The sequence below is a fragment of the Balearica regulorum genome, chromosome 28 (assembly GCF_011004875.1).
Source record: "Balearica regulorum gibbericeps isolate bBalReg1 chromosome 28, bBalReg1.pri, whole genome shotgun sequence".
NCBI lineage: Eukaryota > Metazoa > Chordata > Aves > Gruiformes > Gruidae > Balearica > Balearica regulorum.
The window spans coordinates 2,935,079-2,956,101 of record NC_046211.1 but is presented as its reverse complement, the minus strand read 5'-3'; the positions used below and the strand labels follow the sequence as shown (position 1 = coordinate 2,956,101).

Here is a 21,023-nt window from a genome sequence, read left to right as displayed (position 1 = left end):
GTATCAAGGAGAGCAGGACCCCGGGACCCCCCCAGAGCCCCTCTGCTGGGGTGGCGGGGGGCGGGGGGGGACACGGTGCCCACACGCACCCCCCCGGGGACACGGCCCGGTACCCCCGGAGCTGGCGAGGAGGAGGAGGAGGGAGGAAGTGGAGAGCGAGGGTTGTGCAAGACCCCGGCGTGGGAGTGAATCACGGCGGCCTGCAAACACCCCTGCTTCCCGCAGAAAGCAGGAAGGAGCCAGGGAACGCTTCCCCTTTCCCACCCGGCACCCCGCCCGGGCACCCCAAGGTGGGGGGCTGGAGGAGGGTGATCTCCCTCGCCCCCCCCCCCCCCCCCCGGCCCCGGGGCCTGCTCCCCGCTGCTCTCTCCAGAACCAGCCGACACTGAGAGAAACGAGTCGCTCTGTAAACTCGGAGGGGTTTTCCTTCCTTTTTTTTCTTTTGTGTGTGTGTTTTTTGTGTTTTTTTTTTTTTTTTCCTTTTTTTATATAAAAAGAAGACACGTGGGTGAGGGGCGAGGGAGGGGGCAGGGCACTGTCACAGCCCCCCCCCCCGCCCCGGGACCCGCACGCCTGCCCACGGCGGTGGCTCTGGCATGATACATTCACGTGTGACGGGGTATTTGCGCTCTGTGGAGGTGAATACTGACAGAGGAGTGGCCGGGGGGGCTGCTGGGGACAGCGTCCGGCCCGGGGACAAGAGTAGTTTTTTGGTTACGCTGCGACAGTCCACGCTCCTCCAAACCTCAGCACCCGGGCCCGCACGGCCTCTGCTCCACGCGCCCCCCCCCCCCAGGACCCCTTCCCCCAGGCCACGGGGAGAGAAAGGGGTGAGGGGAGGGGGCCCCCGGCTGCACAGGAGGGGACGTGACACCCCCCCAGCCTCACACCTTGAGCGTCTTGTCGGCCGCGCTGCTGGGGCTGCCGGCGGCGCTGCCGGCGGCGCTGCTGTCGCTGCCCTTCTTCTTGCGCAGGGTCTCAATCCAGCCAACGCTGGGGCGGGCGCTGAAGCTGGAGAGCGCCAGGGAGCTGAGCCGCATGTTCTTGCCCGACATGATGAGCTCCCCGAAACCTTCCTGGTGGGAGAAGGCGTAGCCGGAGCGGCGCGAGCCCACGCGCCCCACACGCCGCATGCACCGGTGCTGGGTCTTCTGCTTCTTCCGTACCAGCTGAGTGTAGCGCACCTGGGGACACGGGCCGGGGGGGGGGGGACAGACAGGGTCAGGGACCCACAGGACTGCCCGCAGGACTCCGTGTCTGCCCCCCGCGGCTACGTGCTCTCACCGTGTCCGAGAGTTCGGGTTTCAGGTCCAGCTTGAGGAAGCGAAAGGCCACGACAGGCATGATGCAGACCACGGTGGTGAGGGCGATGGTCAGCCAGACCGTGGGCTGGGCCAGCGTGTTCTGTGCATTACCTGGGGGGCGGGAAGCGCGAGTCCAGGCAGGGTTTGGCCGGGCCAGCACCCTGCTGGGGTGGGGGGGGCATCGCTCACCTCCCCTGGGACTCACCCACAAAGCGGAACTGGTTGGGGAACATCTGGAAGAGGCCGTCGCTGTGCATGGCGAAGAGGATGGCGAAGTAGGCGGCCAGGCTGCCCCAGATGAAGAAGTGATTGATGGCCGTCCAGAAGCCTGTGTCCAGCCCAATCTGGCGGGGAGAGGAAGGAGGAGGCAGGGCTCAGGGGACGGCCGCGGTGCTCCGAGCACGACCACGGGGCAGGAGGGGACCCAAACCTTCACCTGCCCGTTGTGCTACAGCTGAGGGTCTGGGGCCGAGCAGCCGCATCCCTACCTGCACGCTGACGACAATCACGAGGGAGGTGGCGACGGTGACGGCGAACGACTGGTAGTCGGCCAGCTGGGCGCCATCGTCACGGGTGGCGTCGGCGAAAACGCCGTAGGGGATGAAGAACATGAAGACAGAGGTGTAGATGCCCTGGGCGATGCAGATGAAGAACTCCCGCTTGTTGAAGAGCAGGTTCAACTGCCCGGGCTCGTAGAGTTTGGGGTACTCCATGCTCCGCTGCTCTGGCACGTCCTGGGGGCGCAGGGCACTCTGGACACCTCCCTCCGGCCCCGGGCAGGCACAGCCCGTTTGCTGGGGCCAGTCCAGCCTCCACCACCGCCCATGGAGGGACGAGGACAGCCCAGGCAGCCCTTCCTCCCGCAGGGTGGGCCATGCAGGGGAGCCGAGCCAGCTCCTCAGGCACCAGGGACCCCCCCTCACCACATCCCCCACCATACCTGGTCAAAGACGCCCATGGCGAGCACAGGCAGCGACGTGTAGACAATGTTGTAGAGCGTGATGAAGTACTGATCGTACACGGTCTGTATGGAATGGAGTGCTTAGGGGGATGTGAGACCTGCCTGCCCTGCACCCTCGCCGGCCCCCACGCCCACAGCTGCAGGGACAAGAGAGCCGCCGCCAGCCCCCCATGGGTGCCCACGCTACACGGGCTCCTCACACCCACCGCATGCCGCCGTGCTCCAGAGGGATCCCAGGCTGTGCCTGCTGGTGCAGGATGAGGCCCCGCAGGGAGCCTGGAGACCGGGGCATGCTTCTGAGCAAGGGGGGGGGGTCCCGCAGGAAAACTCTCCCCAACTCCGAGCGCAAGGAGCCAGCAACGCACCTGTGCCGAGAAGCCGCAGAAGAAGCCAAACCAGAAGTGGACCATGGTGAAGGCGAAGTTCTTGTAGAAGAAATAGCAGAGGAACTTGCACATGCGGAGGTAGGACCAGCGCCCGTGCACCAGGAGCAGGCGCTGCAGGAACTTGAACTGTGAGAAGGAGTAGTCGGAGGCCAGCACCGCCTGGATGCCCTCCTGCCCACTGATGCCCACCCCGATGTGGGCGGCTGCGGAGGGAAGAGACACGTGGAGTGAGGAGGGCTCTGCCGCTCTCCCCAGCGGGACTGCGTTCCTGCGGGGCACAGAGGGGCAAGGACAGAGGCTGGCATGGGCCCTGGGACGGTGCAAGGGGGAACCTGTCCCTCCTGCGGCTCCCCAGACCCCAGGACTTACTCTTGATCATGCTGACATCGTTGGCCCCATCCCCGATGGCCAGCGTCACAGCTTTCTTGTACTTCTTCACCAACTCCACCACCTGGGCTTTCTGCAAGGGCGTGACGCGGCAGCAGATGACGGCCTTGCAGGCACACGCCGTCTCCAGGAACTCCACCTCCATGTCAGCCTCCAGCGCGTGGGCCTGCGAGGAGAGCGGGGGGACAGTGGGGGGCACGGCCCACAGCCAGGCACGGTGCCCCGTCCAGCCTGGCACTTCCAAGTCCCTTACCAGGCTGTGCCCGTTGATGACCAGGGCATATTCGCCCGCGATGGCTTCCAGAACAGAGGTGAGCTTGGAGGAGGAGAGTTTCTCCTGGTAGGAGAAGCCATTGCCCATGGAGCGCGATCCATCCATCATCTTCTCCCGGGCTTTCCTGAGGAGAAAGAGAAGGGTCAGGGGGCCCCGATTCAGGGCACTTCCACATCCCCCAGCTCCCCCGTGCACAGCCGTACCCCGTGCCGGCCCCCCACGCACCTCCTCTGCCCAGCCCTGCCCCCCCCCCGACCCTCACCTGAGCTCCTCTCGCACCTCCAGCACAGTGTGGCCCGTGACCACGAACACCTCCGTCATGTCGTCGGTCAGCATCTTGCAGGAGTAGCCGATGTTCACAGCCGTTTCTGGGGATGGGAAACCAGGGGCTAAGCCAGGGGCAGCTCGGGGGGGGAGCGTCTGTCCCATGCCCCCCAGGCAGGTGGGATCCAGCCCACGAGTGTCCTCGTCTCCAGCCAGCCCAGACCCCCACCCCAGCAATGCCTCACCCTGCTTGTCCCCCGTCAGCACCCAGATCTTGATGTTGGCCAGCGTCAGGATGGCGATGGTTTCGGGGACCCCCTGCTGCAGTTTGTCCTCAATGGCCGTGGCTCCGAGCAGCTTGGGGACCCAAACAAGCAGGAGGTCAGCAGGGACTGCCCCCCCTCCAGCTACCTCCTGCGTCCCCCCGATGCCCCCAGCCCACGCACCATCATATCGTGCTCCACCTCGTCGTAGAGCCGAGCCAGGCGATCCTCACGGGCCTCGGGGGCACTGCCAGCTCGGTGCAGCCGCTCGGACCAGTCCTCATAGTAGCTCTCCTCCAGGTCTTTGTAGGCCAGCACCAGCGTTCGCAGCCCCTCGCCAGCGTATTCCTGCAAGCAGCTGGAGCTGGGTGCACAGGCAGACCCCGACGGTGGCCCCAGACCCTGATCTCCGCCCCCCCCCCCCCCAGGACAAGGGCGCAAACCAGGCTCTGCGCTTCTGGGCAGCCCCTCTTCCCTTCCCAGTCCTGCCCGTGGGACCCTGCCCCGCTCACGTTGAGGTGGTCGGTGGTGACATTGGTCAGGTCCTGGTTGATGGGGTGCAGGCGCTCCAGCAGGATGGTGTCAGCACCTTTGCAGTACAGACGGATCTTGCCCTCAGGGCTGCGGACTGCGGGGAGCAGGGGACAAGCTGCCTGGCTCAGGGGTGTAGGAGCAGGTCCCACTCCAGCCCCCAGCCGTGACTCCGCACGGCCTCCGCAGTCACATCACCATCCGTGTGGGGCTGGTCCCCAGCACGCCGCACTGAGCCCCCACGCCCCAGTCCCACCGTGGCTCCCCCAGCCCCGCAGCCCCTGTGCCATGCCCAAGACCTCACCGATGACGGACATGCGCTTGCGGATGTTGTTGAAGTCCAGGATGGCCAGCAGTTGGTAGGTGATGGCTCGACCCAGCTCATGTACCGTGATGGTCTTGGGCGTGCGGGACCGGAACACAAAGCCGAAGTTTCTGGCAGCTGTGACCAGCGCTCCCTCATCCGGGGACTGAGCCTTGTAATACAGCTCCCCTTGGGGACGGCACGGGGGGTCAGAGCCAACGCCGCACCCCAGGCCGTGCTGGGACGAGTCCTGCTCTCTGCACCCACCTTCGCTCTTCTCCTCGGACATGACGGTGTGGCAGAGCGAGAGCAGGCGGAAGAACTCGTGCACGTGGGGGTCTCCCAGCTTGACGGCTTCCAGCAGGCTGGGGTCCCAGAACTGGAACCGTGGGTCCACCAGCGGGTTGAAGGAGAAGTCGACTGGCTCTGGCCTCTGGCAGGGGGAGAGATGGGGTTACCGCCCTGCGGCACGCGGCGCAGTCCCGCAACAGCCCTGTGGCACCCTTACCTCTCCCAGCTCCGCCTTGTGACCCAGCACATCCTGCACGTCACCTGTGAGGGGCACAGCGTTAACCAGGACAGGGACCCAACGCTGCTGCCCCACCAGCACGTCCCCCCTGCTGTCCTGGGGCAGCAGCAGCCCCACAACTCTACGTCTGAGCCCCCTTCGTCCCCCAGCTGCCCCGAACGCCCCAAAGGGTCTGGCAGGAGGGGAGCTGGTACACCCGGCCCAGCCCCGGTGCCCGGTGCTCACCGTAGCTGTGCCCGTTCACGGAGCACTTGCTGAAGACCATGATGTTCTGGGTGAGGGTGCCGGTCTTGTCCGAGAAGATGTACTCCACCTGCCCCAGCTCCTCGTTGAGGGTGGTGGTGCGGGCCTCAGCTGGAGTCCGGCGCTTGGCACAGTACATCTTCTTGTCCCAGTTGATGAAGTAGCTGTGCCCGAGACGGATCACCTCCACGCTGCGGGGGGAGACAGCTGGGTGTCACCAGGGCAGGGCAGCACGCTCCGCTGAGCCAGTGACGGGCACACACACGCCCACCCCAGACCCCCAAGCACCTGGGGCACCCCGGCACCCAGGGTCCCCCCCCCCGTACTGCTTGCCAGCTCCCGTGCCCTTCCCTGGGGCTGGCCCGCGCCCGCTCCTACCAACAGCCACTGCCAAGCCTGGGCTGGGGACGTGGGGCCTGGCACCGAGGGGGCAGCCTGTGGGGCTCCCCGGGCATCTCACACACCTACGCGTCCCGAACCCCCTCCCCAGCCCCCAGGGCAGACAGCAATGAGCTAGTGGGAGGGGTGGGGGCGACACGTTCTTACCTCGGGGCTAAGGGTGACAGAACCCATGCTGGGGAACGAAAAGAGAGAGAAATTAAAAGAGAGAGAGAAGGGGACAGTGCAGGAGCCTGGGAGCTGCAGGAGGGCAGAGCAAAATAACCAGCATGCAGCCAGGGCAGGGAGAGATGAGCAGCCAGACAGACACAGCCGGGGGGAGCCCCGAGGGACCTGTGGGGTCTCAGGTCTTGGGGGATCCCCGAGGGCAGACACGGCCCATCACCAGGAGAGCAGCCCGCGCCCACCTCACGCACACAGCTCTGCCCGTGGGTCTCCATCCCCGTCTTCCCTCCCCAGAGGGCACCCCTAATTCCTGGTGCCTGCCCCTCGCACGCCTCCAGCCCAGCCCCTCAGCCCCCGTCCTACCTCACGTAGAGCGAGATGGGCACCACAGTGTTGAGGATGATGATGTAGGACCAGAAGGAGAGGAAGCCGGAGAAGAAGGCACTGTGCACTCCCTCGTCCCAGGGCAGGTAGATCTGGAAGCAGACGCCCACCTCATGCTCCCAGATGGCATTGCCGATGGCCAGGATCACCCCCATGCACACCAGGAACCCGAAGATCTGGGAACAGGACGGGACATCAGAGCCCCAAGCGGGCCAGAGCCGGGGCTCCCTGGGATCTACCTTCCGCGTACCCAGAGCACCAGCGTGTTCATCAGCCGATCGATGCTCGTCCGCTTGAACTTGGTCCGGCCGCTGTTCTGCATCAGTTTCGTGTCGGGCCCTGGGGAGAGGGAAGGGCATCAGCGGGGCCTCTCCCCTCCGCGCAGCGCAGTGACGGCAGCTGTCCCAGCCCACCTGCAAAGATGACGAGGCCAAAGCACCACTCGGTGTTGCGCAGGACACAGCCCCGCAGCAGCATGTTCTGGTTGCTCAGGGGGTACTTGTTCTCCTTCCAGTACAGCGTCCCGCCAAATTTGTCCAGCTTGTTGTTGGGGGGTTCACAGATCACCTCGCCTGGGTGCAGGGGATGGCTCAGCTGTAACACGCCTTCTCCAGGTGGGCAGCTCCATCCCAGTGCTCCCAGCACCGTCCCCAGCGCCCCAGAGATCCGCTTGAAGCCACAGGACCACAACGTGGTGTGGATGGTCCCGGTCCCTCCAGGGTAAACCCACACCAGGTGATGGAGGAGGAAACCCAAGGGCTGCCCCATTGCAGAGGACCGGTTGCAGGCACTCACCGTCAAACTGAGCCAGCTTGCTGGTGTCACCCAGCTCCGAGGTGACAGGGATGGCCTGCCGCACCTTCATGTTGGTCTCTCTGCGGGCAAGGAGGTACCACGCGCAGGATTAGAGACAGGGACGGCCTTCGCAGATGCTCCCCGGTTTCAGGTCCCCAGCAGCTCCTGCCCTGCCCGCAGCCCGTTCTCACTCCTACCTCTTGACTTCCCCTGCCCGCGGTGAGCAGGGGCTACCTACCCGTCCAGCTCCGCGGTCTCTATGTAGCACAACCCATGGGGTTCGCTGCTGGAGAGGAGGAGGAGGTCAGCCTGCCGGGAGAGACAGGTGAAGGGTTGTGCTGACACTGGGGATCCCCCGTGCCTCCCCCAAGGAAGCTCCTGGCCCTCAGATGACAGGGGCCAGCGGGGTCTCTGGAGCCACATGTCCTCAGCAGGACGCTGCCGCCACCCTGGCCTGGCCACCGTCACCTGAAGGGCTCCCATCAGCCAAATCCCCAGAGCTCAAACACAGCTCAAACACTACAACTGAAATGCAACTTCCAGGCTGGAAAAGCCTCTGATGTCTCCACCCCAGGAGGTGACGGAGGAGCACAAAGGCAGAGCGGGCGCAGCACCATGCCGTGCTGCTGTCCCTGTGCCGCCCGGTCGGGACCGTGCTCGTCTTGGGGCCACACTCACCGCCACAAACTGGTTGTTCTCCAACTTGATGATGTCTCCGACACGGACATTCATCCACTGCTCCTGCCGGAGGCTGCAGAGGGACAGCAGAGTGGAGTTAGGTGGGAGCTGGCAGCATTGCTTCTCCCCTGACCCACTGCGCTCTGCCCCTGCCTGCAGCCCCGTGCCATGTCCCGCAGGCCCCTGTGCCCCCTCCCCAGCTGCCCCATCCCCGCGACACTCACACTCCGCTGATCAGCACCTGAGACTGCCGGTTGTTCACCTGGTTGTCACTTTTATGGCGGAACTGGGTGTGGAGGGGAAGAGACAGCAGCATCAGTCCCCCTGGGGACGGGGTCCTGCTTCCCTCCCCCTGAAAATGCCACGGTGCCGGGCACCACACACCCACCCCGGGGTCACAGCCCTCTGCCCAGCCCCAAGTCCCCATGCCCAGCGAGGGGTGTGTGGGGAACCACTCACATAGTCGTCGGTGGCATCTTTGACAGCTGTGATGGTTAAGACAAGAACCAAAGGCACGATGGTGGTGAACCAGGAGAGCGAAGAGATCTGCGGGATCAGCTGGGGACAGGGAGCGGGAGTTACAGGGGACCAGGCCAGCCCCAGGCCTGCTCGAGGGTGCCAAACCCGCCGCTTCCCAGGGGCGGGACGTGCCCTGCACCCTCCCGGCTGCCCAGCCAGGGAAGGACAGCGTGTGTGGGGAGGGGGCATCTGCCTCCCCGGGTCCCCCAGCACTCACCTGCAAGATGAGGAGGAAGAGGAAATAGGTGTTGGCCACTTCCTGGAACTGCTCGAAGAGGTTGACAGGCAGGAAGGTGACGATGTTGTACTTGGAGGTCTTGATGCAGTTGCTCTGGGGATGGATGGGGCAAGAAGGGGGTTCACGAGTTGCCGAGGCCCCGTGATTCCCCAGCATCGCTCTGGGGGCAGGGCTGCAGCTCACTGCACCCCTAATTTGGGAGCTCTGGACAGCAACCTGGACCTCCGGCTCTTGCCCCTGCTCTAACTCCACGGCAGCTTCCTCGAGAAGCTGATTCCTCCACCTTGGTCGTCAGCCAGCCCTCAGGGACTCCTCCGGCAGCAGCATCCAGAGCATCCGGGTGGCAGCACCCGGCCCCCTCAAGGGTCACCCCAACCCAGACCCTCTGCTCTCCCCCCCGAGGCGAGGCCGAGGCAGGGCTTGGCCTGGAGCAGCCAGAAATATCCTCCAGCTTGGAGGGGGAGGCCAAGGTGAGCGGTGCTCCTCCCCCAGCAGCTCCGGAAGCTCTTCATGAGCCAGACACAAAACCCCACCGGGACCAGGCAGAGCTGGGGGGGTTTCAGGCCCTGGCAGAGGATGGGGGGGCTGCACCCCCCCGCAATGGGAGCGCCCTGTGTCCCCCTCCAGACAGCCCACCCCCGCCCCAGTGCTCCGTTGGTGTTTATGGCTCATCAGCACAATTTTCTCAGGGACAAACATCTATTTTTAGCCATAATCCCCCCCCCTCCGCTGACCCAGAGAGTGACGCAGGCTCTGGCTCTCCAAACCTGCCGGAGCCGTGGGACGAGGCCCCGAGGGACAGGGCTCGGCCACCCCACTCACCGCGTACTGGAACTTCTCGTTGTACTCCCGCGCGTTGGCTCGCACCCGCCTCTCCTCCTCTGCAACACAACGTACCTCATCAGCCTCACGCCCCTGCGCCCCAGACCTCCGCTCTGCACCCCACAGCCAGCCGGCCCTGCTCCCCTGCACCCCAAAAGCAAGCCCAGGAGCCGCAGACCCCCAGGGGAAGAGGGAAACCCCCTGCCGTGTCGCGGGGCCCTGTGTTCCCCCCAACACCAGGACCCACACTCCTGCACCCCCAGACCCTCGGCCCTGCTTCTCTGCACCCCCAGTCCTGTTTCTCTGCACCCCCAGATCCCCAGCCCTGCAACCCAGTCCCCCAGCCCTCTTCTTCACCCGCAGACCCTCCAGCACTGCTTATCTGCACCCCCAGACCCCCAGTCTTGCTTACCTGCACCCCCAGACCTCCAGGCTTGCTCCTCTGCACCCTCAGACCCCCAGCCCTGCACCTCTAGCTCCCTAGCCCTTCACCCCCAGCCCCAAAGCCCTGGATACCTGCACCCCCAGACCCCTCCAACCCTGCACTCCTAGACCCCTAACCCAGAACCTCCAGATCCTGCACCCCCTGTATCGCTTATCTGCACCCCCAGACCTCCAGCCCTGCTTAACTGCACCCCAGTTCTCCTGCCTTACTTCTTTGCAGCCCCAGCCCTGGATATCTGCACCCCCAGACCCTGCACCCCCAGACCCCGCACCCCCAGACCCCTCCAACCCTGCACCCCCAGACCCCACACCCCCAGGCCCCTCCGGCCCTACACCCCCAGACCCTGCACCCCCAGACCCCTCCGACCCTATACCCCCAGACCCCGCACCCCCAGACCCCGCACCCCCAGACCCCTCCGGCCCTACACCCCCAGACCTCACATCCCCAGACCCCGCACCCCCAGACCCCTCCGGCGCGGCATCCCCGGCCCCTGCCCGGCCCCGCCGCAGGCCCGGCCGGCCCGCACCCACCCGCCCCGCCGGGAGCGCGGACCCGCGGCCACTTCCCGGGCATCTCCCGGGGCACCGTCATGGCTGCGGGGCCGCGGCGCGCCCCGGCGGCTCCATGTCGCGCTGCCGGTACCCCGGCCCGGGCCCTCCCGCCCCGCCCCGCCGCGTTGCCGGGGCAACGGCCGCACCGGGGCCCACCGGGGCCTACCGGGACCCTTCCCCGCCCGGCTCACCTGGGGCCCGGCGGGCCGCGCACCGCTCCATGGCCCGCGGCCCCGCAGCCCATGGGTAGCGGGCGGGCGGCCGGGGCCGGGGCCGGGCCGGTGCCGGGGCCGCTGCGGCCCCGCTCCCGCTGCCGCGCCGCTGCCGCCGCCTCAGCGCCCCATGACCGCGGCGGTGCCGGTCGGCGGCGGAAGTGATGGGGGGGAGGGAGGGGGGGGCGGCGACGGGGAGAGACCGAACGCTGCCCCGGGGGGAAGGGGCGGCAGCGGGGAGTCCCGGGGGGGGCAGCCCGGGGGTGTCCCGGGGGTCCCAGAGCACAACCGGGGGGGTCCCGGGCAGCAGGGCAGCCCGGGGGGTCCCAAGGGGCAGCCCCCCCCCCCCCCCCCCCAGAACACGCTCCTCAGGGCAGGGCCTCCACAGCCAGGCCTGGCCGGCTCTGCCCCCCCCGGGGGACCCTGCCTCCTCCCGTGCCCCCCCCGCGCCGCTGCTGTCCCCATGTCCAGACACAAGACACCCCAAGGGCCCCAGGGCTCGTTTAATGGCGTGACTGGGACGGCAGCGAGGACCGTGCCGCCCGCGCGGGATGGCGGCAGGGTCCCTGGTGTCGCTTCTTCTGGGGCAGCGTCCCCCTGGTGTCCTTCTCCCCAGGTGACGTCTTGGCATCTGGGGGCACGACGACGTTGTCAAGGACCACGGAGTTCTGCTCGGCCGGTGGGTCACCCTCCTCCGCCGGGTGGTGGAAAGCCACGAAGAGCTGGTAAAGGGCTGAGCCCACGGTGGCCCCCAGCAGCGGTGCCACCACTGGCACCCACCACCACCCATTGCCCCTGCTGAGGATGGGGCACAGTAGGCAAGGGGTGACCCCTGCCACCCCTCACCTCGCCCCCTTCTCTCTACCCACCTGAAGACCTCCACGCCCCAACCCGCCACGAAGGTGAAGAGCCGGGGTCCAAAATCCCGCGCAGGGTTCATGGCGCAGCTGCAGTTGGAACCCATGGAGACCTCGATGGAGAACACCAGCAGGGCCACGGCCACCGGCTCCAGGCCCTTGGGGACCGCCTTGTTGCGGGTGTCCAGGATGGCCAGGATGCCCACAATCAGCAGCGCTGTGCCCATCACCTGTAGGGCCGGCACAGCAGCTCAGCGCCACGGGGATCTGCACAGCTGGAGCGGTCTGGGGTGGGGGGGGGGGGAAGCTGACACCGGCACCCACCTGGTCCAAGAAGCCATTGGAGAGGGAGAGGTAGTCAGCGGGGTAGGTAGCAAAGATGGAGGCGGTTTCCCGGGGGCCGGAGGTGGCAAGGGTCCCGTTGCTGTAGTGCTGGATAGCGTCTGCAGAGCGGAGGCAGAGCCGGTCCAGGAGCTCGGCTATGCTGGCACAGCCGGGGTCTTCCCCTGCCAGGCGCCCGTCCGCCTCCCCGTACCGTAGTAGAGGGCGTAGACGGCTCCAGCGGACACGAAAGCTCCCAAGGTCTGCACGGCCACAAAGATGGGAAACTTCCACCAGGGAAACTGCTCCAGCAGGCACATGGCGAGGGAGAACGCCGGGTTCAGGTGGGCCCCTGCAACAGGGCGGGGAGAGGGGCTGGGAGTAGAGGGACCACGGGATGTGGAGCTGGGGGGCGGCAGGAGCTGGGACCCCCTCCCCTGCCTCACCAGAGACTCCCCCTGCCGTGTGGATAGCCACCATGACGGCCAGGGCGCCCGCCAGGTAGGCGGTGAGGACGTTCCCCTTCGTACCGGAGCTGGTGACCATCTGTGCCGAGCCGCTCAGGGTGATCAGCTGGAGAAGAGGGGACACGGCTCCACCGTGGCCCCTCGCTGAGCCCCCCCCTCAGCTTCCCAGGGGCCGCTGCCCCATCGTGCTGCAGCTACTGGCAGCATTAGCGCCGATCCCAGGGCAGCGAGGCGCGGGCTGCTCCCATGCCTCTGCCTGCGCTGCCTCCACGGTTTGGCCCCCCCCATCCCCTGGGCTCCAGCTTTCGGCGCCGGATGGGGACAGGCAGGTTACCGGTTTCGCTTGTGGTTTTGACGGCAAGGTAAACAAATTATTAGCAATTAAGTAATCTGATTCCCTGGGGAGACGGTGAGGAAGGGGTGCTGCGAGCGTGGCTGTGGCATCACCGTTCGCTGTCGTGGGATGCAACCCAAAGCACGGCTCCAGAGCCCCAAACTTTGCCTGCTCCAAGGTGGGAGGCGTCAAGGCACGCGCTGCCCAGTGCCGCTCCCTCCGGCACCACGTGGCAGTGCCTGCACCCTTACTGCACTGCAGATGCCGCGGTGGAGGCCGTACCGCAACTGTGGGAGCAGGGTCCAAGCGGGAGGCCGGGCAGCACCAAGTCCCTCAGCAGGCATGGCGCAGCCCCAAAGCCCGCTACCGCCGGCAACAGGCGGGCAGAGGAGCCCCTGGGACCCCCGGCACCTGCCGCCGTCCCGCGGTCAGCCCCAGCCCACCCGCGTGCCCCACTCACGATGAGCACAAAGACGGCCAGCAGCTCAGCCAGGCACTCCCGCACCAGCTGGTTCCGGATGCGGAGCAGAGCCTGGGCACTCTTCAAGAAGGAAGCGGTGCCCATGGGGCCGGCCGGGAATGGGCAGCAGCGACAGCGGCGTTCGTGTCTCCGTCCCAGCACGATTTTATGATCCCCGGGGCTGGGGTGGGTGATAACACGCAGACTTTAAACCAATCAGGGCCTCACCGCGGGGAGACGCCTGGCAGGGACCAGAGTCCCACCTGGGGCTGGGGACAGTGGTGCCTGGTGACGACAGCGTCCCCTGGTAGGGCCAGACGTGGCAGGAACCCCCAAGGACCCCCCGAGTGGCTGCGGGGAACCGAGACCCCGCTCAGGTGAGGTGGCACAGGCGATTCCCCTCCGGGGAGCCCCCCCTTTTCCCTGCCAGATCCCTGCCCAAGCCGCAACCGCAGGCAGCGCTAATGAAGAGGCCTTGGAAAGGCTCCCGGGCTGGGCCCTCGAGAGCGGCCCAGGGGAGGTTTGCACAGAGCCAGGCAGGCAGGAAACGGGAGAGGGAGGTGGGCAGGGAGCAGCGCAGGCACGGAGCCAGGGCAGAGGGGCCCGGCAGCTGCCTGCACCTGTGGGGCAGCCCCACAGAGCCGTCCTGGCAGCCGTGCGGGTCCCTGCCTCTGAATCGGGGAGGTTCCAGCCTGAAAGAGCCTGGCAGGTCGCTGTTAGCATAAATAGACTTTATTGCTCTGTACACACGCACGCACATGCTCGGCCCCCGCGGGGATCCCTGCAGCTCCGCAGCACCCCAGAAGGCAGGGAGCCCCCAGCCCAGGCATCAACTCCCAGCAGGATTTGACCCATCTGCAACAAAAACAAGGTGGTGAGAAGAGGCTGCTGCCCAGAGCCCGCCCTGGATGGAGTCAGCAGGCCCAGCTCCCAAGCTGGCGTCCTTCCCCACGGCCCTGGGGTCCCCCCACCCTGCCCCTATCACACATACGGGGTGCTCAGCTGGGGGGGTGAGCACAGCTACCAGCTCGAGAACCAACGTCGGAAGAAGCTGCCCAGCACGGACGAGGGGTCACTCAGGTTGGGAGCGTAGAGCTCGTCTTGCTGCGGCCACGTGCCCGCGAACTGCGCCAGCTCCCCTGGGAGGGCAGGGAGAGCGTGCTCAGAGAGGACCTGGCCCGCTCCCCTTACCCTCCTCAGCGCCCCACTCACGGTCATCCATGTTGACCACCTCCTCCCGGTAGTCCTTGCTCTGCCCGTCCTCCTTGGTGGTGGTGATGAAGGCCTGGTCGCCCCTCCGTCGGGTCACCGTTGTCTCCCGGCGGCCCTGGCTGTCCTGCACGGTCCGGTGCTCCTCCACCGCCTGTGCAGAGCACCGAGCCCTGAGACACACCACCACCCCAGGCTCTGCTCCTTGTGCCGGGAACAGCGTCCCCAGGTCACCCACGGCCCATCGCTGCGCCCGCGGGGGACACTCACCCCATCAGGGAGAGTCACTTTGGTGACGGAGATGCTCTGGAAGTAAGAGTGGGACTTGGGCTCCTCCGGTCTCAGAATGGTCCCCAACCCAGCGGAGGAGACCTGGGAGTCCAGGTCTGCGGGGCAGATACGAGATGGTGGCAGCAGCGTGGGGATGTGTCCCGATGGCTGCGGCAGCGCAGGCAGGCGGAGCGGGGAAGGCAGAGACCTCACGGCCCTGCTCCTGGCACCCACCTTGGTCTTCCTTGAGGCCAGGAGGAGCCGGGTGAGCGTCTTCCAGCTGCAAAAGCCAAAGCCACCAGTGAGGGGGAGGCAAAGCGTGATACTGCGACAGCAGACTCTGATGGCCGCCGCAGCTGAGCCCGTGTGAGGCAGAGCCCTCGCTCACCCCCAGGAAGGGTCTCCAGGGCCGGGCCGGGTCGCTGGCGCGCTCGGGGTCCCCCGGGGACGCGCTGGGAGCGGGGCCGTCTGGGTGCTTCAGCATGGAGTCCCGCAGCGGCTGCCCCTCGCTGGGGTCGGGCAGGGGGGGCTCTGGGGAGCGAAAGGGGGGCGGGTGAGGCCGAGCCACCCCCGGGGCTCCGCATCGGCCCCCGGAGCCCCCGGCGGGGGCGGCCCCTTCCCGTGCCCACCGAAGGGCTGCGGGGGCCCGGCCCAGGCCCCCCCGAAGAAGCCCAGGAACTCGCTCACGTCCCGGAACAGATCCTGGAAGGCGCCGCGGGACCCGCCGGGGCTGAAGCCGAACGCGAAGTCCTGGGGGGGCTGCGCCAGGGACGGGCCGTCATCCTCCTCCTCCTCCTCCGCCTCGTCCCACGCCGAGCCGCCGATGAGCGGGTCCCGGGGCCTGTGGAACCGCGACGCTGAGAGACCCCCGAGCCCGGCGCAACCGGCGGCCAGAGGACAACCGGGGGCCGGGCCGGGACCCGCGGGGCCACACGGGGCTGAGGGGGGAAGGGGAACCGGGGTGGAGGGGGGGGAACCGGACAGGGCCCGTGCGGGCGGGGGCACGGGGGGGCACCCGGGGGGGCCGACTCGGGGGGGGGGGGGGGTCGGGGCCGGGCCGGGGTCCCGGTACCTCCGTCGCCCCGGGAACCCGAAGAAGCCGCGAAACGCCTCGTAAAAACTCATCGCGCTCCGAACGCCGCCGTCCCGCCGCGCACCCGGGGGTCGCGCTGCCGTAAAGCGCCGGGTCGCGCGCAGCGCCGCAAAGCGCCGCCGGTGTCGCGAGGCACCGCGGCCGTAACGGGCGCGGCCTGCAGTGAAGGCGGATCCCCGCGGGCAGTTCGGGCGCCCGCCCCGCCCTGGCCCGGCCCCGGGGCCGTGTCCCACCTCACAGACCCCCGCCGGGCCCTCCCGTCGTCCCCCCTCCCGCCAAAGGCTTTCCCGTAGGCTGGAGCCTTCCCGTCCGGCCGCCGCAGGCCCGGGGCGGTTCTGGGGCCTCTCGCCCCGGCCGCCAGGCCCGAGCGGTCCTCGGGACCCCCGGGAGCCAGCGGGCTCCGGCCCACATCGCCCACCGGCCCCGGGCTCGTCTGTCCAGCTCCCGAAGCCGCCCGGGAGCGGCGGCCCCTGGCACTGCTGGCGGCCCCGAGGGCGGAGCCGTGTCCCGGGGTGAGGGGGGTCCCCCCTCGGGGCCGGGAGCTGCCCGGGCCGGCGGCCTCCGACAGCCGGGGGCGGTGGGGCAGGGCAGTTGGGGGACGCCGCAGTCGTGCTGGGCCGGCCGCGCTCGAAGGGGTCTCACGGAGGAGGGGCGGGGGGGGTGGGGGTGTCCCTGCACAGCACCCCGATGGGGCTGGGAGTGCACAGGGCTCTATCCTGCACCACCCAGGGGTCCTGCAGCCCCCCCCCCCCCCGGTGCGCCCAGCTGAGCTCCATCCCACGACCATCCGTTCTTCCACCGGGCCCTCGGAGCAGGGCTGGAGGCAGCAGGGACCCCCCCCCCCCTTACCTTGAAGCTCAGCTGCCCTCCGGCAGCAGCTCCGGGGCTCAAGGAGGGCAATGGGGAGCGCAGGGCCAGCACCCGCTGCCGGGGCACCCATGGCTTCCTGCTGCCCTCCCCGAGGCTGGGGAGCCCCTGCTGTGTCACCACCTTTCCCGAGGTGAGGAGGGCACCCCCAAACCTCAGAGGGGGCACCCAGAACAGGGGGAAGCAGCTGTGCAGAGAAAACTGGAGGGTGGGGGTCCCTGACGCAGAGAAGGGACGGGGAAAAGGCAGGTGGCTCTGGCCCTGTGCTGGGATCCTGGTGCCCAGTACCACAGCTGGGAAAAGGAAAAATCCACAAAAGGGGGGTGGGAAAGAAGCGGGGAGGGGGGGGAAGAAGCTGGGGGGGGGGGAAGGGGACAAACCACTTCCCCCTTTGCCCCAGGTCTCCCCCTCCCTGCCCCAAAAATACGGAACCAGGCTGAGAAGGTAGCTATTAAAAAATACACACATCACTTTGTGATCTTTATTCTCTTTAGTAAATCACCCGCACGGGGGTTTCAGTTGAAGTGACCAGTTTGAACTGAAAAATACAAGATCTGGACTGCATAGAAAAAAAAAAAAAAAACAAAAAAACCAACCCAAAAGCAAAAGATACTTACAGCGTGCAAGGGGGGGGGCAGGACCTGCGTTGGGGGCCTGCGGGGAGGGAGGGGGCACGGATGGAGAACATAAAACGGGGGGCTGCCCTCCGAGGCTCCTCTGGGCCGGTGGCAGAGAGCAGCGGAGGGCGGGCGAGGAAATGAGAGAACTACAGGACGGCGTGGGGTTTTTGTTTTTATATACAAGACACATTTATCCATTAAATTTAGAACACGGTACAAAAAAAACACTTCAACTAATTCATCTTACAATGCTGTTCATATCAATTACTGTTCTTATTCCTAATAATAAGGGGGTTTGCTGTAGGCGACTCGCAGCTTCCACTCCTTTGGATCCGAGAGGTTCTGGGGCAGCAGGAGGTGGGGGGAGAGGGGAGAAAGGAGTAAAAACCAAAAAAGGCCCCTACGGCAAACAGTTCAGAATCTGAATGCAGAGAGAGGAGGAGGAGAAAAAAAAAAAACAAAACAAAAAAGGGGAAAAAAAAAAGAAAAAAATACAAATTCTATATTACATACAACAGGAAAGGTGGCTGAAGACAGACAACACAGAGCCGCCTGCCAGCCAGCCCGCCCTGCCCTGCCCGGGGCTGCGGGGCCCGGGCGCTGCCCCGCGGCAGGGCGCTCTCCTCCCTGGGATCCTTCGGCCTCGGGTTCGGTGGGATTCTATTCCAGAAGCAAGTGGTGGGCGAGGGCGGCCCCTGCGCCTCAGTTGGCGCCCCAGCTGTAGCTGTTGTAGGCAGACTTGTTGGCCTGGGATTTCTGGGGGATGGAGCTGCCTTGGCTGCGCTGCCCGGAGCCGCTCTGCAGGAAGGGGGCAAGAAGGAGAAGCGGGCAGTTATCACGGGGGAACCGGCGTCACCGTCTCCGGGGTCCCAACCCTGGCCTGCTCCGCAGGGTGACGCTGACATGCCTCGGGCGGCTCGACCGGGGGCATCGTCGTCCCCGCAGGATGGCTCCAGCCTGCGGACTGCGGGTGCTGCGGGCGCTACGGCTCCTCAGCGCTCACCGACCTGCCTCGGCACAGCACAAAGCTCCCTGGGGCCACCGGCGCCACGGCACGGGCCGCCTCCTGCACCGAGCAGCCAGCTGGTAGCCCTCACGCCATGCCGTCTGCCGCCCCAGCGGCCACAGGACCCTCCCTCTGCTCTGCGCCTTCCTCCAGACCAGCACCACGCCAGGACCGCAGGCGGCGAAGGGCCCCGGCAGCTCCGCCGCGTGGGTAGGGAGGGGGGGAAAAGGAGGGAAAGGGGTCGAGCGGGGGGGGTGTGTGTGTCTGCACGCGCGGGTGTGTGTGTGTGCACATACTGACTGAGGGCCTCTCTCCTCACCTGGCGGGGCCACGGGGGGGGGGAAAAGGGAGGGACTATGTGAGCCTGGGGGTCCTTAGGGGCGGGGGGAGACCCCAGGGCAAGTGCAATGCATTATCAGAGAGGTTCATTACCTGGTCTTCCTGCTGGCGTTGGCAGCACAGTATCATCTGCAAATATGGAAGCTGTTGCAGTACCAGGATATGTAAAATAAAGGGACAAACTATGACAATAGAAATCCACGGTTAGACCTGAAAGCTATGGCGGGGTCGTGGCTGTGGCGAGAAACCCCTTCGCTGCTTCGGAAGCGGGAGTAATCCCTTCGGAGCCGCCACTCCGAGGAAGGGGGAGGTCAGGGCGTACCAGGCATGTCTGTGTGAAGGGGCACTACGCGACCGTACCTGGTACAGCCCGGCAGCAATGGGGGCCATGCCGAGTACCCCCCAGCGGAGCGCACCCCGGGCCTTCCTCACCTCGTCCTCTTATCGGCCCTCTGTGTATGTGCAAGTGTGAGCGTGTGCATGTCACCGCGTGTCCACGTGTGTCCGCCGCAGGGCATGAGGGAGGGAGGGAAGGGGGGGGGGCCGGGGGGAGAGCAAGAACCCTAGGAGATACCCCAGCAAGGGCCAGGGGGGGCCAGGGGGGTCGCTTACCTGCCCGTCCTGCTGCAGGTGGTGATGGAGGATCTGCGAGTGGGGCTGCTGATGCGGGGTCAGGATGTGCATGAAAGGGGTGGGGGGGTACGCCGCTGCCGTCGCAGGGTTGATGGGGCCACCGCTGCCCAGCGCCGAAGGCAGGTTGAAGGAGGCTGCCGGGGTTCCAGTGTGAAATCCCTGCTTCTCGAAGGATTGCTGAGGAGGAGACGCCAACAGTGGAGTAAGGGATGGGAGATGGGAGGCGATCCCCTGGCCCTGGCAGCGTGCCCCTTCCCACCTCTACAAATCACGGGCCCAGGAGTCAGCACGCAGTGCAGAGAACAGACCCTCTGCCCATGGCTCCTTCTGGGCTTGAAATTGCTCTAAGTTGGGAAAGACCGAGCATTTCCCTTCTCCCTGGCTGGCTGCTCCAAGGGGAAGAGACCTCATTGCCCAGGGAGGCTGTCTCAGAGCTGGGCTTCCACTCCCCAGCAAAGCAGTGCCTTCCCGGAGCATGCACACCAGACGCTAACCTGAGTTTTGGAGTAGACAGAGCCCGAGATGTCCGGCACTCCTGTATTACTGGATGTCACAGATACACCTGGGGAGAAGGAAAGGCAAGCGAGCGTTAGGCAGCAGCCACCAGTTCAGCAGGAGCTACCACCAGCATCAGGCTGGTGGAGAGCTCTAGCAGCCCGGCAGCCAGGTGAGGTCCGGAGACAGACATCGTCCTCGTGAGCAGGGTCTTGGCAAGGCCAAGCTGCAAAGTGCCTGTACGAGTGCAAGTTATTTTCCTCTGGACACGAGCAGTTTCTAAATGCCTTCAGGAACAAATTTAGGGGCTTACTGCCACCCAGAGAAATGCACGTTCTTGAAGAGCCCAGAAAATAGCAACTCTAAGAAGAGCTGGGGGGATGCAGCAGACAGACAAGAAAACAAACTCCCAGCATGGCACAGTAGCGTGAAGGGCCCAAGAGCTCCTTGGATGTAAAATTGCCTGTAAAGGTGACTCGACTGTGGGCTGGGTGGTGCAACAACTGGCAACACTGGCACACAACCTGCATTTGATGTTTCTAAAGGTGGTGGTACAGAGGAAAGACTCGGCAGTTATTTAAGGCCTGGAAAAAGTGTTGAAAGAGGCTTGAAAGACTCAGTACCAGGTGACCTGGTACAGAGCTGAAGTATCTTCTCAAAGAGAAAAAAACCCAACATTTTGAAAGGCTCTAATGTCATGGAAAAAAGGCATGACAGGAATTTAAAGACTGGCAGAGGGACCCAAACACAGGCCCTCTGTAAGTCAGCCAGACATTAACCAGTGAAATCCAGTACCAAGACAAGTGGCAGGTTCACGATCTTCTTGCATCTTTGAATCAAGAAGGACCCTTCTCTAGAAAGCATACACCTGCCAAACACAGGAGTCAAACAAGTTCCCGGGCCCAAATCCAGAGTAATTATTGTTCCACTGATCACACAGAGGCAGTAAAAAACCCCACACAAACAAAAACCCAAAACCCAAAACAATTCAGCAGCTCAAGCTCTCTGACCCAAGTCCAAGGCCGCAGCCGTCTGATTTCTGGCCGCAGAGGAGGGCATGAAGTACTCTGTAGTCCTCAACCTGCTCCAGACCTGGTTGCAGAACAATCCCAGGCCTTTCCAAGGAGAATCAAATGACCTGTGAGTCGCACCACGGCCATTTTCCACACTTACTGCTGGAGGCAGCAAGACAGGAGTGCCCTTACCCAGCCAGTGAGATTGTGAACAAGCCCTGCCACTATCAGGAACTGCTGCTGAGAAAGATGCTCTGTCGGATCTCTTACCAGTGCTGTATCCATGAGAGCCGTAGCCGCTGGGCTGCTGAAAAGGGGTTGCTGATGCGTTGACGCTGACATTCACACCATGCTGCTTGGAAGAGGTAGGAGCAACCTACAGAGA

At 65.6% G+C, this 21,023-nt stretch overlaps 4 protein-coding genes across 24 annotated transcripts in view; all 4 read right to left on the bottom strand.

Annotated features, from left to right (window-relative positions):
* Window positions 1-93: 93 nt before the first annotated feature.
* Window positions 94-10,803, bottom strand: ATP8B2 (ATPase phospholipid transporting 8B2). Of its 6 annotated transcripts, XM_075737124.1 has the most exons (28): window positions 10,634-10,803; window positions 9,447-9,505; window positions 8,604-8,717; window positions 8,327-8,425; window positions 8,092-8,153; window positions 7,868-7,940; window positions 7,428-7,498; window positions 7,190-7,269; window positions 6,808-6,966; window positions 6,645-6,733; window positions 6,374-6,570; window positions 5,985-6,020; window positions 5,429-5,637; window positions 5,183-5,226; window positions 4,942-5,107; window positions 4,675-4,863; window positions 4,352-4,467; window positions 4,023-4,187; window positions 3,822-3,933; window positions 3,575-3,680; window positions 3,292-3,436; window positions 3,021-3,204; window positions 2,631-2,854; window positions 2,245-2,328; window positions 1,793-2,038; window positions 1,510-1,648; window positions 1,285-1,415; window positions 94-1,184 (listed from the first exon to the last, which is right to left on the bottom strand). In XM_075737124.1, exons 1-28 carry the CDS (start codon window positions 10,662-10,664, stop codon window positions 885-887), a joined length of 3,630 nt encoding a protein of 1,209 aa, XP_075593239.1. In that variant the 5' UTR covers window positions 10,665-10,803; the 3' UTR covers window positions 94-884. The 6 variants fall into 6 exon arrangements, with proteins under 6 accessions (XP_075593239.1, XP_075593233.1, XP_075593235.1 ...); XM_075737118.1 differs by lacking the exons at window positions 5,985-6,020; window positions 10,634-10,803 and adding an exon at window positions 10,422-10,497; XM_075737120.1 differs by lacking the exons at window positions 5,985-6,020; window positions 10,634-10,803 and adding an exon at window positions 10,422-10,497 and having other exon boundaries at window positions 1,793-1,858.
* A 354-nt stretch (window positions 10,804-11,157) lies between these two features.
* Window positions 11,158-13,198, bottom strand: AQP10 (aquaporin 10). The gene is made up of 6 exons (XM_075736938.1): window positions 13,094-13,198; window positions 12,279-12,405; window positions 12,047-12,184; window positions 11,836-11,954; window positions 11,524-11,741; window positions 11,158-11,449 (listed from the first exon to the last, which is right to left on the bottom strand). The coding sequence occupies exons 1-6, from the start codon at window positions 13,196-13,198 to the stop codon at window positions 11,158-11,160; spliced, it is 999 nt and encodes a 332-aa protein (XP_075593053.1).
* A 611-nt stretch (window positions 13,199-13,809) lies between these two features.
* Window positions 13,810-15,799, bottom strand: HAX1 (HCLS1 associated protein X-1). The gene is made up of 8 exons (XM_075737240.1): window positions 15,645-15,799; window positions 15,202-15,413; window positions 14,961-15,103; window positions 14,807-14,852; window positions 14,573-14,688; window positions 14,306-14,456; window positions 14,085-14,232; window positions 13,810-13,948 (listed from the first exon to the last, which is right to left on the bottom strand). The coding sequence occupies exons 1-7, from the start codon at window positions 15,695-15,697 to the stop codon at window positions 14,114-14,116; spliced, it is 840 nt and encodes a 279-aa protein (XP_075593355.1). The 5' UTR covers window positions 15,698-15,799; the 3' UTR covers window positions 13,810-13,948; window positions 14,085-14,113.
* A 1,192-nt stretch (window positions 15,800-16,991) lies between these two features.
* Window positions 16,992-21,023, bottom strand: part of UBAP2L (ubiquitin associated protein 2 like) — a 31,196-nt gene continuing 27,164 nt past the window's right edge. For 4 of the 16 annotated variants that reach the window (XM_075737321.1, XM_075737323.1, XM_075737326.1 and 1 more), the window contains 5 exons: window positions 20,909-21,014; window positions 19,625-19,692; window positions 19,110-19,307; window positions 18,591-18,626; window positions 17,312-17,950 (listed from right to left, as the gene is read on the bottom strand). In XM_075737321.1, the coding sequence (XP_075593436.1) occupies window positions 17,855-17,950; window positions 18,591-18,626; window positions 19,110-19,307; window positions 19,625-19,692; window positions 20,909-21,014 (504 nt within the window). In that variant the 3' untranslated portion in view covers window positions 17,312-17,854. Of the gene's footprint in view, window positions 17,951-18,590; window positions 18,642-19,109; window positions 19,308-19,624; window positions 19,693-20,908; window positions 21,015-21,023 lie in introns of all 16 variants that reach the window. The other 12 variants (XM_075737325.1, XM_075737333.1, XM_075737327.1 and 9 more) reach the window with 5 other exon arrangements.